General features: G+C 44.7%; 2 protein-coding genes across 3 annotated transcripts in view; both read left to right on the top strand.

Moving 5' to 3' along the window:
• The first annotated feature begins 8090 nt into the window (after positions 1 to 8090).
• LOC129842407 (integrator complex subunit 15-like) overlaps positions 8091 to 14506 on the top strand; it is a 31043-nt gene continuing 24627 nt past the window's right edge. Inside the window, exons 1-3 of one of the 2 annotated variants that reach the window (XM_055910953.1) lie at positions 8091 to 8222; positions 12617 to 12717; positions 12883 to 12990. In XM_055910953.1, coding sequence (XP_055766928.1) covers positions 12658 to 12717; positions 12883 to 12990 — 168 coding nt within the window. In that variant the 5' untranslated portion in view covers positions 8091 to 8222; positions 12617 to 12657. The remainder of the gene's footprint in view (positions 8223 to 12616; positions 12718 to 12882; positions 12991 to 14506) is intronic. The other variant, XM_055910952.1, reaches the window with a different exon arrangement.
• The window catches only part of LOC129842406 (integrator complex subunit 15-like), a 179220-nt gene continuing 177489 nt past the window's right edge, over positions 12776 to 14506 (top strand). Inside the window, exon 1 of the mRNA XM_055910949.1 lies at positions 12776 to 12820. The gene's annotated coding sequence lies outside the window, so the exon portion shown is untranslated. The remainder of the gene's footprint in view (positions 12821 to 14506) is intronic.

A 14506-nucleotide genomic window follows, 5' to 3' on the forward strand; every position in this document is an offset into this window, starting at 1 on the left:
GCCTTTAATGCTCGCTTCGAGGCAAGAAACACTGAAGCATGCGCGAGAGCACCAGCTGTTCTGGATGACTATGTGATAACGCTCTCGGTAGCCGATGTGAGCAAGACCTTTAAACAGGTCAACATTCACAAAGCCGCAGGGCCAGATGGATTACTAGGACATGTACTCAAAGTATGCGCTGACCAACTGGCAAGTGTCTTCACTGACATTTTCAACCTCTCCCTGACTGAGTCTCTAATACCTACATGTTTCAAGCAGACCACCATAGTCCCTGTGCCCAAGGAAGCGAAGGTAACCTGCCTAAATGATTACCGCCCCGTGGCACTCGCGTCGGTAGCCATGAAGTGCTTTGAAAGGCTGGTCATGGCTCACATCAACAGCATCCTCCCGGATACCCTAGACCCACCCCAATTCGCATACCGCCCCAACAGATCCACAGATGACGCAATCGCAATCGCACTCCACACTGCCCTTTCCCACCTGGACAAAAGGAACACCTATGTGAGAATGCTGTTCATTGACTACAGCTCAGCGTTCAACACCACAGTGCCCACGAAGCTAAGAACTGTGGGACTAAAAACATCCCTCTGCAACTGGATCCTGGAATTCCTGACGGGCCGCCAACAGGTGGTAAGTGTAGGCAACAACACATCTGCCACGCTGATCCACAACACTGGGGCCCCTCAGGGGTGTGTGCTTAGTCCCGTCCTGTATTCCCTGCTCACCCACGACTGCGTGTCCATAACACGACTCCAACGCCATCATTAAGTTTGCTGATGACACAATAGTGGTAGGCCTGATCACCGACAATGATGAGACAGCCTATAGGGAGGAGGTCAGAGAACTGGCAATGTGGTGCCAGGACAACAATCTCTCCCTCAATGTGATCAAGACAAAGGAGCTGATCGTGGACTACAGGAAAAGGAGGGCCGAACAGGCCCCCATTAACATCGACGGAGATGTAGTGGAGCGGGTCGAAAGTTTCAAGTTCCTTGGTGTCCACATCACCAACAAACTATCATGGTCCAAACACACCAAGATAGTCGTGAAGAGGGCACGACAAAACCTTTTCCCCCTCAGGAAACTGAAAAGATTTGGCATGGGTCCCCAGATCCTCAAACAGTTCTACAGCTGCACCATCGAGAGCATCCTGACTGGTTCCATCACCGCCTGATATGGCAACTGCTCGGCATCTGACTGTAAGGCGCTACAGAGGGTGGTATGTATGGCCCAGTACATCACAGGGACCAAGTTTCCTGCAATCCAGGACCTATATAATAGGCGGTGTCAGAGGAAAGCCAATATAATTGTCAGGGACTCCAGTCACCCATGTCATAGACTGTTTTCTCTGCTACCGCACGGCAAGCGGTACCAGAGCGCCAAGTTTAGGACCAAAAGGCTCCTCAACAGCTTCTAGCCACAAAAATGTATCAAATGGCCACCGGACTGTTACATTGAACCCCCCCCCCTCCATTTGTTTTGTACACCGCTGCTACTCACTGTTTATTATCTATACATAGTCACTTCACCCCTACCTACATGTCCACTGCTGCTACTCACTGTTTATTATCTATACATAGTCACTTCACCCCTACCTACATGTACAAATTTCTCGACTAACCTGTACCGCTGCACATCGACTTGGAACCGGTACCCCCTGTATCTAGCCTCCACACTGACTCGGTACCGGTACCCCCTGTATATAGCCTCCACACTGACTCGGTACCGGTACCCCCTGTATACCGGTACCCCCTGTATATAGCCTCCACACTGACTCGGTACCGGTACCCCCTGTATATAGCCTCCACACTGACTCGGTACCGGTACCCCCTGTATACCGGTACCCCCTGTATATAGCCTCCACATTGACTCTGTACCGGTACCCCCTGTATATAGCCTCCACATTGACTCTGTACCGGTACCCCCTGTATATAGCCTCCTCCACATTGACTCTGTACCGGTACCCCCTGTATATAGCCTCCTCCACATTGACTCTGTACCGGTACCCCCTGTATATAGCCTCCACATTGACTCTGTACCGGTACCCCCTGTATATAGCCTCCTCCACATTGACTCTGTACCGGTACCCCCTGTATATAGCCTCCTCCACATTGACTCTGTACCGGTACCCCCTGTATATAGCCTCCACATTGACTCTGTACCGGTACCCCCTGTATATAGCCTCCTCCACATTGACTCTGTACCGGTACCCCCTGTATATAGCCTCCACATTGACTCTGTACCGGTACCCCCTGAATATAGCCTCCACATTGACTCTGTACCGGTACCCCCTGTATATAGCCTCCTCCACATTGACTCTGTACCGGTACCCCCGGTATATAGCCTCCTCCACATTGACTCTGTACCGGTACCCCCTGTATATAGCCTCCACATTGACTCTGTACCGGTACCCCCTGTATATAGCCTCCACATTGACTCTGTACCGGTACCCCCTGTATATAGCCTCCACATTGACTCTGTACCGGTACCCCCTGTATATAGCCTCCACATTGACTCTGTACCGGTACCCCCTGTATATAGCCTCCATATTGACTCTGTTCCGGTACCCCCTGTATATAGCCTCCACATTGACTCTGTACCGGTACCCCCTGTATATAGCCTCCATATTGACTCTGTACCGGTACCCCCTGTATATAGCCTCCACATTGACTCTGTACCGGTACCCCCTGTATATAGTCTCCACATTGACTCTGTACCGTAACACCCTGTATATAGCCTCCACATTGACTCTGTACCGTAACACCCTGTATATAGCCTCCACATTGACTCTGTACCGGTACCCCCTGTATATAGCCTCCACATTGACTCTGTACCGGGACCCCCCTGTATATAGCCTCCTCCACATTGACTCTGTACCGGTACCCCCTGTATATAGCCTCCACATTGACTCTGTACCGGTACCCCCTGTATATAGCCTCCACACTGACTCGGTACCGGTACCCCCTGTATATAGCCTCGTTATTGTTATTTTATTGTGTTACTTTTTATTATTTTTTACTTTAGTTTATTTGGTAGATATTTTCTAAACTCTTCTCGAACTGCTCTTTTGGTTAAGCATTTCACAGTAAGGTCTACACTTGTTGAATTCGGTGCATTTCACAGTAAGGTCTACACTTGTTGTATTCGGTGCATTTCACAGTAAGGTCTACACTTGTTGTATTCGGTGCATGTAACAGTAAGGTCTACACTTGTTGTATTCAGCATTTCACAGTAAGGTCTACACTTGTTGTATTCGGTGCATGTAACAGTAAGGTCTACACTTGTTGTATTCAGAATTTCACAGTAAGGTCTACACTTGTTGTATTCGGTGCATTTCACAGTAAGGTCTACACTTGCTGTATTCAGCATTTAACAGTAAGGTCTACACCTGTTGTATTCGGTGCATTTCACAGTAAGGTCTACACTTGTTGTATTCAGCATGTAACAGTAAGGTCTACACTTGTTGTATTCGGTGCATTTCACAGTAAGGTCTACACTTGTTGTATTCGGTGCATTTCACAGTAAGGTCTACACTTGTTGTATTCGGTGCATGTAATAGTAAGGTCTACACTTGCTGTATTCGGTGCATTTAACAGTAAGGTCTACACTTGTTGTATTCGGTGCATTTCACAGTAAGGTCTACACTTGTTGTATTCGGTGCATTTCACAGTAAGGTCTACACTTGTTGTATTCAGCATTTCACAGTAAGGTCTACACTTGTTGTATTCTGTGCATTTCACAGTAAGGTCTACACTTGCTGTATTCAGCATTTAACAGTAAGGTCTACACCTGTTGTATTCGGTGCATTTCACAGTAAGGTCTACACTTGTTGTATTCAGCATGTAACAGTAAGGTCTACACTTGTTGTATTCGGTGCATTTCACAGTAAGGTCTACACTTGTTGTATTCGGTGCATTTCACAGTAAGGTCTACACTTGTTGTATTCGGTGCATGTAATAGTAAGGTCTACACTTGCTGTATTCGGTGCATTTAACAGTAAGGTCTACACTTGTTGTATTCGGTGCATTTCACAGTAAGGTCTACACCTGTTGTATTCAGCATTTCACAGTAAGGTCTACACTTGTTGTATTCGGTGCATTTCACAGTAAGGTCTACACTTGTTGTATTCAGCATTTCACAGTAAGGTCTACACTTGTTGTATTCGGTGCATTTCACAGTAAGGTCTACACCTGTTGTATTCAGCATTTCACAGTAAGGTCTACACTTGTTGTATTCGGTGCATTTCACAGTAAGGTCTACACTTGTTGTATTCAGCATTTCACAGTAAGGTCTACACTTGTTGTATTCGGTGCATTTCACAGTAAGGTCTACACTTGTTGTATTCAGCATTTCACAGTAAGGTCTACACTTGTTGTATTCGGTGCATGTAACAGTAAGGTCTACACTTGTTGTATTCAGCATTTCACAGTAAGGTCTACACTTGTTGTATTCGGTGCATGTAACAGTAAGGTCTACACTTGTTGTATTCAGCATTTCACAGTGAGGTCTACACTTGTTGTATTCGGTGCATTTCACAGTAAGGTCTACACTTGTTGTATTCAGCATTTCACAGTAAGGTCTACACTTGTTGTATTCGGTGCATTTCACAGTAAGGTCTACACTTGTTGTATTCAGCATTTCACAGTAAGGTCTACACTTGTTGTATTCAGCATTTCACAGTAAGGTCTACACTTGTTGTATTCGGTGCATTTCACAGTAAGGTCTACACTTGTTGTATTCAGCATTTCACAGTAAGGTCTACACTTGTTGTATTCGGTGCATTTCACAGTAAGGTCTACACTTGCTGTATTCAGCATTTAACAGTAAGGTCTACACCTGTTGTATTCGGTGCATTTCACAGTAAGGTCTACACTTGTTGTATTCAGCATGTAACAGTAAGGTCTACACTTGTTGTATTCGGTGCATTTCACAGTAAGGTCTACACTTGTTGTATTCGGTGCATTTCACAGTAAGGTCTACACTTGCTGTATTCGGTGCATTTAACAGTAAGGTCTACACTTGTTGTATTCGGTGCATTTCACAGTAAGGTCTACACTTGTTGTATTCGGTGCATTTCACAGTAAGGTCTACACTTGTTGTATTCAGCATTTCACAGTAAGGTCTACACTTGTTGTATTCGGTGCATTTCACAGTAAGGTCTACACTTGCTGTATTCAGCATTTAACAGTAAGGTCTACACCTGTTGTATTCGGTGCATTTCACAGTAAGGTCTACACTTGTTGTATTCAGCATGTAACAGTAAGGTCTACACTTGTTGTATTCGGTGCATTTCACAGTAAGGTCTACACTTGTTGTATTCGGTGCATTTCACAGTAAGGTCTACACTTGTTGTATTCGGTGCATGTAATAGTAAGGTCTACACTTGCTGTATTCGGTGCATTTAACAGTAAGGTCTACACTTGTTGTATTCGGTGCATTTCACAGTAAGGTCTACACCTGTTGTATTCAGCATTTCACAGTAAGGTCTACACTTGTTGTATTCGGTGCATTTCACAGTAAGGTCTACACTTGTTGTATTCAGCATTTCACAGTAAGGTCTACACTTGTTGTATTCGGTGCATTTCACAGTAAGGTCTACACCTGTTGTATTCAGCATTTCACAGTAAGGTCTACACTTGTTGTATTCGGTGCATTTCACAGTAAGGTCTACACTTGTTGTATTCAGCATTTCACAGTAAGGTCTACACTTGTTGTATTCGGTGCATTTCACAGTAAGGTCTACACTTGTTGTATTCGGTGCATTTCACAGTAAGGTCTACACTTGTTGTATTCGGTGCATTTCACAGTAAGGTCTACACTTGTTGTATTCGGTGCATTTCACAGTAAGGTCTACACTTGTTGTATTCAGCATTTCACAGTAAGGTCTACACTTGTTGTATTCAGCATTTCACTGTAAGGTCTACACTTGCTGTATTCGGTGCATTTCACAGTAAGGTCTACACTTGTTGTATTCGGTGCATGTAATAGTAAGGTCTACACTTGCTGTATTCGGTGCATTTCACAGTAAGGTCTACACTTGTTGTATTCGGTGCATTTCACAGTAAGGTCTACACTTGTTGTATTCAGCATTTCACAGTGAGGTCTACACTTGTTGTATTCGGTGCATTTCACAGTAAGGTCTACACTTGTTGTATTCGGTGCATTTCACAGTAAGGTCTACACTTGTTGTATTCGGTGCATTTCACAGTAAGGTCTACACTTGCTGTATTCGGTGCATTTCACAGTAAGGTCTACACTTGTTGTATTCAGCATTTCACAGTAAGGTCTACACTTGTTGTATTCGGTGCATTTCACGGTAAGGTCTACACTTAATGTATTCAGCATTTCACAGTAAGGTCTACACTTGTTGTATTCGGTGCATTTAACAGTAAGGTCTACACTTGTTGTATTCGGTGCATTTCACAGTAAAGTCTACACTTGTTGTATTCAGCATTTCACAGTAAGGTCTACACTTGTTGTATTCAGCATTTCACAGTCTGGTCTACACTTGTTGTATTTGGTGCATGTACCAGTAAGGTCTACACTTGTTGTATTCAGCATTTCACAGTAAGGTCTACACTTGCTGTATTCGGTGCATTTCACGGTAAGGTCTACACTTGTTGTATTCAGCATTTCACAGTAAGGTCTACACTTGTTGTATTCAGCATTTCACAGTCTGGTCTACACTTGTTGTATTTGGTGCATGTACCAGTAAGGTCTACACTTGTTGTATTCAGCATTTCACAGTAAGGTCTACACTTGTTGTATTCGGTGCATTTCACGGTAAGGTCTACACTTGTTGTATTCAGCATTTCACAGTAAGGTCTACACTTGTTGTATTCGGTGCATTTCACAGTAAGGTCTACACTTGTTGTATTCAGGATTTCACAGTAAGGTCTACACTTGTTGTATTCGGTGCATTTCACAGTAAGGTCTACACTTGTTGTATTCAGCATTTCACAGTAAGGTCTACACTTGTTGTATTCAGCATTTCACAGTAAGGTCTACACTTGTTGTATTCAGCATTTCACAGTAAGGTCTACACTTGTTGTATTCGGTGCATTTCACAGTAAGGTCTACACTTGTTGTATTCGGTGCATGTAACAGTAAGGTCTACACTTGTTGTATTCAGCATTTCACAGTAAGGTCTACACTTGTTGTATTCGGTGCATTTCACAGTAAGGTCTACACTTGCTGTATTCGGTGCATTTCACAGTAAGGTCTACACTTGTTGTATTCGGTGCATTTCACAGTAAGGTCTACACTTGTTGTATTCGGTGCATTTCACAGTAAGGTCTACACTTGTTGTATTCAGCATTTCACAGTAAGGTCTACACTTGTTGTATTCGGTGCATTTCACAGTAAGGTCTACACTTGTTGTATTCATGTAACAAATAAAGTTTAATTTGATTTATCTTCTCTCCTTATTCCCCTCGTCTCCTCTCCTTATTCCCCTCGTCTCCTCTCCTTATTCCTCTCGTCTCCTCTCCTTATTCCCCTTGTCTCCTCTCCTTATTGCCCTCGTCTCCTCTCCTTATTCCTCTCAACTGAGAGCTAATTCCTAGCAAACGATACTCTCACCAATGGGAGGAGATGAACAGAGAGGAGGAGAAAACTGTCCTCAAACTATTTGTGTGTATTGTTAGATATTATGCAACATCTGCTAAATATGTGTATGGACCAATAGAATTACTATTTGTGTGTATTGTTGTGAATTGTTAGATATTATGCAACATCTGCCAAATATGTGTATGGACCAATAGAATTGGAATTGATTTTAGATAAACCCATATATCCATTTGGTTCAGCAGCCAGCAGCCGATTAGTCTCCACTGGAGGTAAAGTCAGTTTAATGCAGAACTATCTGTCATCACACTCTGTGTGTTTTCTGGTTCAGTACCAACTAACATAATCAAACGTTGGATGTCGATAAACCCCATCAGAACACCATTAAACCCCATCAGAACATCATTAAACCCCATCGGAACACCATTAAACCCCATCAGAACATCATTAAACGTTGGATGCCGATAAACCCCATCAGAACACCATTAAACGTTGGATGCCGATAAATGCCATCGAAGAACAGAACTAAACGCGTTGTGACAGACAGGACAGTTCTCCTCTCCTCCGCGTGCTGTTTGTACTTCATGGGTTTCCGTAGTTGAATGGGTAAACAGCGGGGTATGCACCTTGTTGGTTTCAAATATCTCTCTTTCAAGGTAAGAAAGCGTTTATATATTAACTGCGTAACTCGTGTAGTTACACATACCCTTGCTACGTTGTAATAAAAGCAATTAACAGCAACCTTAGCTAGTTAGCTTGTGGGATACAAACAAACCGAGCAAAACTAGCCTCTCCGTGGTTTGTTTGTTAAGCAGCTAACTAACGTTAGTTACCTTGTGGGTTACAAACAAACCGAGCATAACTAGCCTCTCCGTGGTTTGTTTGTTAAGCAGCTAACTAACGTTAGTTACCTTGTGGGATACAAACAAACCGAGCATAACTAGCCTCTCCGTGGTTTGTTTGTTAAGCAGCTAACTAACGTTAGTTACCTTGTGGGATACAAACAAACCGAGCATAACTAGCCTCTCCGTGGTTTGTTTGTTAAGCAGCTAACTAACGTTAGTTACCTTGTGGGATACAAACAAACCGAGCATAACTAGCCTCTCCGTGGTTTGTTTGTTAAGCAGCTAACTAACGTTAGTTACCTTGTGGGATACAAACAAACCGAGCATAACTAGCCTCTCCGTGGTTTGTTAAGCAGCTAACTAACGTTAGTTACCTTGTGGGATACAAACAAACCGAGCATAACTAGCCTCTCCGTGGTTTGCTTGTTAAGCAGCTAACTAACGTTAGTTAGCTTGTGGGATACAAACAAACCGAGCATAACTAGCCTCTCCGTGGTTTGCTTGTTAAGCAGCTAACTAACGTTAGCTACCTTGATGGAGACAAACAAACCGAGCATAACTAGCCTCTCCGTGGTTTGCTTGTTAAGCAGATAACTAACGTTAGTTAGCTTGTGGGAGACAAACAAACCGAGCATAACTAGCCTCTCCGTGGTTTGCTTGTTAAGCAGATAACTAACGTTAGTTACCTTGTGGGATACAAACAAACCGAGCATAACTAGCCTCTCCGTGGTTTGTTTGTAAAGCAGATAACTAACGTTAGTTACCTTGTGGGATATAAACAAACCGAGCATAACTAGCCTCTCCGTGGTTTGCTTGTTAAGCAGATAACTAACGTTAGTTACCTTGTGGGATACAAACAAACCGAGCATAACTAGCCTCTCCGTGGTTTGCTTGTTAAGCAGCTAACTAACGTTAGTTACCTTGTGGGATACAAACAAACCGAGCATAACTAGCCTCTCCGTGGTTTGTTTGTAAAGCAGATAACTAACGTTAGTTACCTTGTGGGATATAAACAAACCGAGCATAACTAGCCTCTCCGTGGTTTGCTTGTTAAGCAGATAACTAACGTTAGTTACCTTGTGGGATACAAACAAACCGAGCATAACTAGCCTCTCCGTGGTTTGTTTGTTAAGCAGCTAACTAACGTTAGTTACCTTGTGGGATACAAACAAACCGAGCATAACTAGCCTCTCCGTGGTTTGCTTGTTAAGCAGATAACTAACGTTAGTTACCTTGTGGGATACAAACAAACCGAGCATAACTAGCCTCTCCGTGGTTTGTTTGTAAAGCAGATAACTAACGTTAGCTACCTTGTGGGATACAAACAAACCGAGCATAACTAGCCTCTCCGTGGTTTGTTTGTTAAGCAGATAACTAACGTTAGTTACCTTGTGGGTTACAAACAAACCGAGCATAACTAGCCTCTCTGTGGTTTGTTAAGCAGCTAACTAACGTTAGTTACCTTGTGGGATACAAACAAACCGAGCATAACTAGCCTCTCCGTGGTTTGTTAAGCAGCTAACTAACGTTAGTTACCTTGTGGGATACAAACAAACCGAGCATAACTAGCCTCTCCGTGGTTTGCTTGTTAAGCAGATAACTAACGTTAGTTACCTTGTGGGATACAAACAAACCGAGCATAACTAGCCTCTTTCTGTGGTTTGCTTGTTAAGCAGCTAACTAACGTTAGTTACCTTGTGGGATACAAACAAACCGAGCATAACTAGCCTCTCTGTGGTTTGTTAAGCAGCTAACTAACGTTAGCTACCTTGTGGGATACAAACAAACCGAGCATAACTAGCCTCTCCGTGGTTTGTTTGTTAAGCAGCTAACTAACGTTAGTTACCTTGTGGGATACAAACAAACCGAGCATAACTAGCCTCTCTGTGATTTGTTTGTTAAGCAGATAACTAACGTTAGTTACCTTGTGGGATACAAACAAACCGAGCATAACTAGCCTCTCCGTGGTTTGTTTGTTAAGCAGCTAACTAACGTTAGTTACCTTGTGGGATACAAACAAACCGAGCATAACTAGCCTTTCCGTGGTTTGCTTGTTAAGCAGCTAACTAACGTTAGTTACCTTGTGGGATATAAACAAACCGAGCATAACTAGCCTCTCTGTGATTTGTTTGTTAAGCAGATAACTAACGTTAGTTACCTTGTGGGATACAAACAAACCGAGCATAACTAGCCTCTCCGTGGTTTGTTAAGCAGCTAACTAACGTTAGTTACCTTGTGGGATACAAACAAACCGAGCATAACTAGCCTCTCTGTGATTTGTTTGTTAAGCAGATAACTAACGTTAGTTAGCTTTAGGGAGACAAACAAACCGAGCATAACTAGCCTCTCCGTGGTTTGCTTGTTAAGCAGCTAACTAACGTTAGTTACCTTGTGGGATATAAACAAACCGAGCATAACTAGCCTCTCTGTGATTTGTTTGTTAAGCAGATAACTAACGTTAGTTAGCTTTAGGGAGACAAACAAACCGAGCATAACTAGCCTCTCCGTGGTTTGCTTGTTAAGCAGCTAACTAACGTTAGTTACCTTGTGGGATACAAACAAACCGAGCATAACTAGCCTCTCCGTGGTTTGTTTGTAAAGCAGCTAACTAACGTTAGTTACCTTGTGGGATACAAACAAACCGAGCATAACTAGCCTCTCCGTGGTTTGTTAAGCAGCTAACTAACGTTAGTTACCTTGTGGGATACAAACAAACCGAGCATAACTAGCCTCTCCGTGGTTTGTTTGTTAAGCAGCTAACTAACGTTAGTTACCTTGTGGGATACAAACAAACCGAGCATAACTAGCCTCTCCGTGGTTTGTTTGTTAAGCAGCTAACTAACGTCAGTTAACTTGTGGGATACAAACAAACCGAGCATAACTAGCCTCTTTCTGTGGTTTGCTTGTTAAGCAGCTAACTAACGTTAGCTAACGTTAGGAACCGTTAGCCTCCTATCATGGTTATTAGGCAGAGAGTATTGTAGTTTTGGGACACAACATGGGGAGTCTGTATATTGGTTGGAATGCCTTTTTGGGATGGCAGTAATGACTAGTTGTTTAGCGTACCTCCGTTATTTGGTGGTATGAGTGCCTTACCGAACGTATCTTCACATTATTAAGCTTGAATAGCTGGTGATTTGCAAGTTGAATGGCTGCTTCCTGGGCATTAAGAAGGATCGGCATGTTCAACATCTCCTGTAAGGACAGATTCTGGTTCACTACACAAACTAGCTCCCCTGAGTGATGGCTGCCAGATACACTAGCTAGCTCCCCTGAGTGATGGCTGCCAGATACACTAGCTAGCTAGCTCCCCTGAGTGATGGCTGCCAGATACACTAGCTAGCTAGCTCCCCTGAGGGATGGCTGCCAGATACACTAGCTAGCTAGCTCCCCTGAGGGATGGCTGCCAGATACACTAGCTAGCTAGCTCCCCTGAGTGATGGCTGCCAGATACACTAGCTAGCTAGCTCCCCTGAGGGATGGCTGCCAGATACACTAGCTAGCTAGCTCCCCTGAGGGATGGCTGCCAGATACACTAGCTAGCTAGCTCCCCTGAGGGATGGCTGCCAGATACACTAGCTAGCTAGCTCCCCTGAGGGATGGCTGCCAGATACACTAGCTAGCTAGCTCCCCTGAGTGATGGCTGCCAGATACACTAGCTAGCTAGCTCCCCTGAGTGATGGCTGCCAGATACACTAGCTAGCTAGCTCCCCTGAGGGATGGCTGCCAGATACACTAGCTAGCTAGCTCCCCTGAGGGATGGCTGCCAGATACACTAGCTAGCTAGCTCCCCTGAGGGATGGCTGCCAGATACACTAGCTAGCTAGCTCCCCTGAGGGATGGCTGCCAGATACACTAGCTAGCTAGCTCCCCTGAGGGATGGCTGCCAGATACACTAGCTAGCTAGCTCCCCTGAGTGATGGCTGCCAGATACACTAGCTAGCTAGCTCCCCTGAGTGATGGCTGACAGATACACTAGCTAGCTAACTCCCCTGAGTGATGGCTGCCAGATACACTAGCTAGCTAGCTCCCCTGAGTGATGGCTGACAGATACACTAGCTAGCTAGCTCCCCTGAGTGATGGCTGCCAGATACACTAGCTAGCTAAGTGCAACAAGTGGAGTTTTATCAATGCTAGGCTTTGCTATGGAAGATAATTCTGGATTGTTTAATTGGGCTGCTGTTGAGTGTTACTGTGTGTTTCAGGGACCTGATGATGAGTGATACTGTGTTGTTTCAGGGACCTGATGATGAGTGATATGCGTCAGTCGTTGCTACGTCGAGATGCGCTGAGCGCCGCTAAAGAGGTGTGTTACTGTGTGTTACTGTGTGTTACTGTGTGTTACTGTGTGTTACTGAGCGCCGCTAAAGAGGTTCTCACCATGTCTGGATATTTAGCAGTCTGCTGTTGTGTTGGAATGATTCTAGGTTAGTTGGAGGCAGCCCTGTTATTGGTTATTAATGTATTTCAGGTGCTGTACCATCTGGATATCTACCTGTCTGGCCAGGTTCAGAATAACCCCTCCCCCTCGGTGGACACGACCACTCTGGAACTGGTGGAGGAGTTTATACTGCACAGGGTACCACACACACACACACACACACACACACACACACACACACACACACACACACACACACACACACACACACACACACACACACACACACTCTGGAACTGGTGGAGGAGTTTATACTGCACAGGGTACCACACACACACACACACACACTCTGGAACTGGTGGAGGAGTTTATACTGCACAGGGTACCACACACACACACACACACACACACACACACACACACACACACTCTGGAACTGGTGGAGGAGTTTATACTGCACAGGGTACCACACACACACACACACACACACACACACACACACACACACACACACACACACACACACACACACACACACACACACACACACACACTCTGGAACTAGTGGAGGATATTATACTGCACAGGGTACCACACACACACACACACACACACTCTGGAACTAGTGGAGGAGTTTATACTACACAGGGTACCACACACACACACACACACACTCTGGAACTGGTGGAGGAGTTTATACTGCACAGGGTACCACACACACACACACACACACACACACTCTGGAACTGGTGGAGGAGTTTATACTGCACAGGGTACCACACACACACACACACACACACACACACACACACTCTGGAACTGGTGGAGGAGTTTATACTGCACAGGGTACCACACACACACACACACACACATACACACACACACACACACACACACACACACACACACACACACACACACACACACACACACACACACACACACACACACACTCTGGAACTAGTGGAGGATATTATACTGCACAGGGTACCACACACACACACACACACACTCTGGAACTGGTGGAGGAGTTTATACTGCACAGGGTACCACACACACACACACACACACACTCTGGAACTAGTGGAGGAGTTTATACTACACAGGGTACCACACACACACACACACACTCTGGAACTGGTGGAGGAGTTTATACTGCACAGGGTACCACACACACACACACACACACACACACACTCTGGAACTGGTGGAGGAGTTTATACTGCACAGGGTACCACACACACACACACACACACACACACACACACACTCTGGAACTAGTGGAGGAGTTTATACTACACAGGGTACCACACACACACACACACACACTCTGGAACTAGTGGAGGAGTTTATACTACACAGGGTACCACACACACACACACACACACACACACACACACACTCTGGAACTAGTGGAGGAGTTTATACTACACAGGGTACCACACACACACACACACACACACACACACACACACTCTGGAACTAGTGGAGGAGTTTATACTGCACAGGGTACCACACACACACACACACACACACACACACACACACACACACACACACACACACACACACACACACACTCTGGAACTGGTGGAGGAGTTTATACTGCACAGGGTACCACACACACACACACACACACTCTGGAACTGGTGGAGGAGTTTATACTGCACAGGGTACCACACACACACACACACACACACTCTGGAACTAGTGG

The sequence above is a fragment of the Salvelinus fontinalis genome, unplaced genomic scaffold (assembly GCF_029448725.1).
Source record: "Salvelinus fontinalis isolate EN_2023a unplaced genomic scaffold, ASM2944872v1 scaffold_0037, whole genome shotgun sequence".
Classification (NCBI taxonomy): domain Eukaryota; kingdom Metazoa; phylum Chordata; class Actinopteri; order Salmoniformes; family Salmonidae; genus Salvelinus; species Salvelinus fontinalis.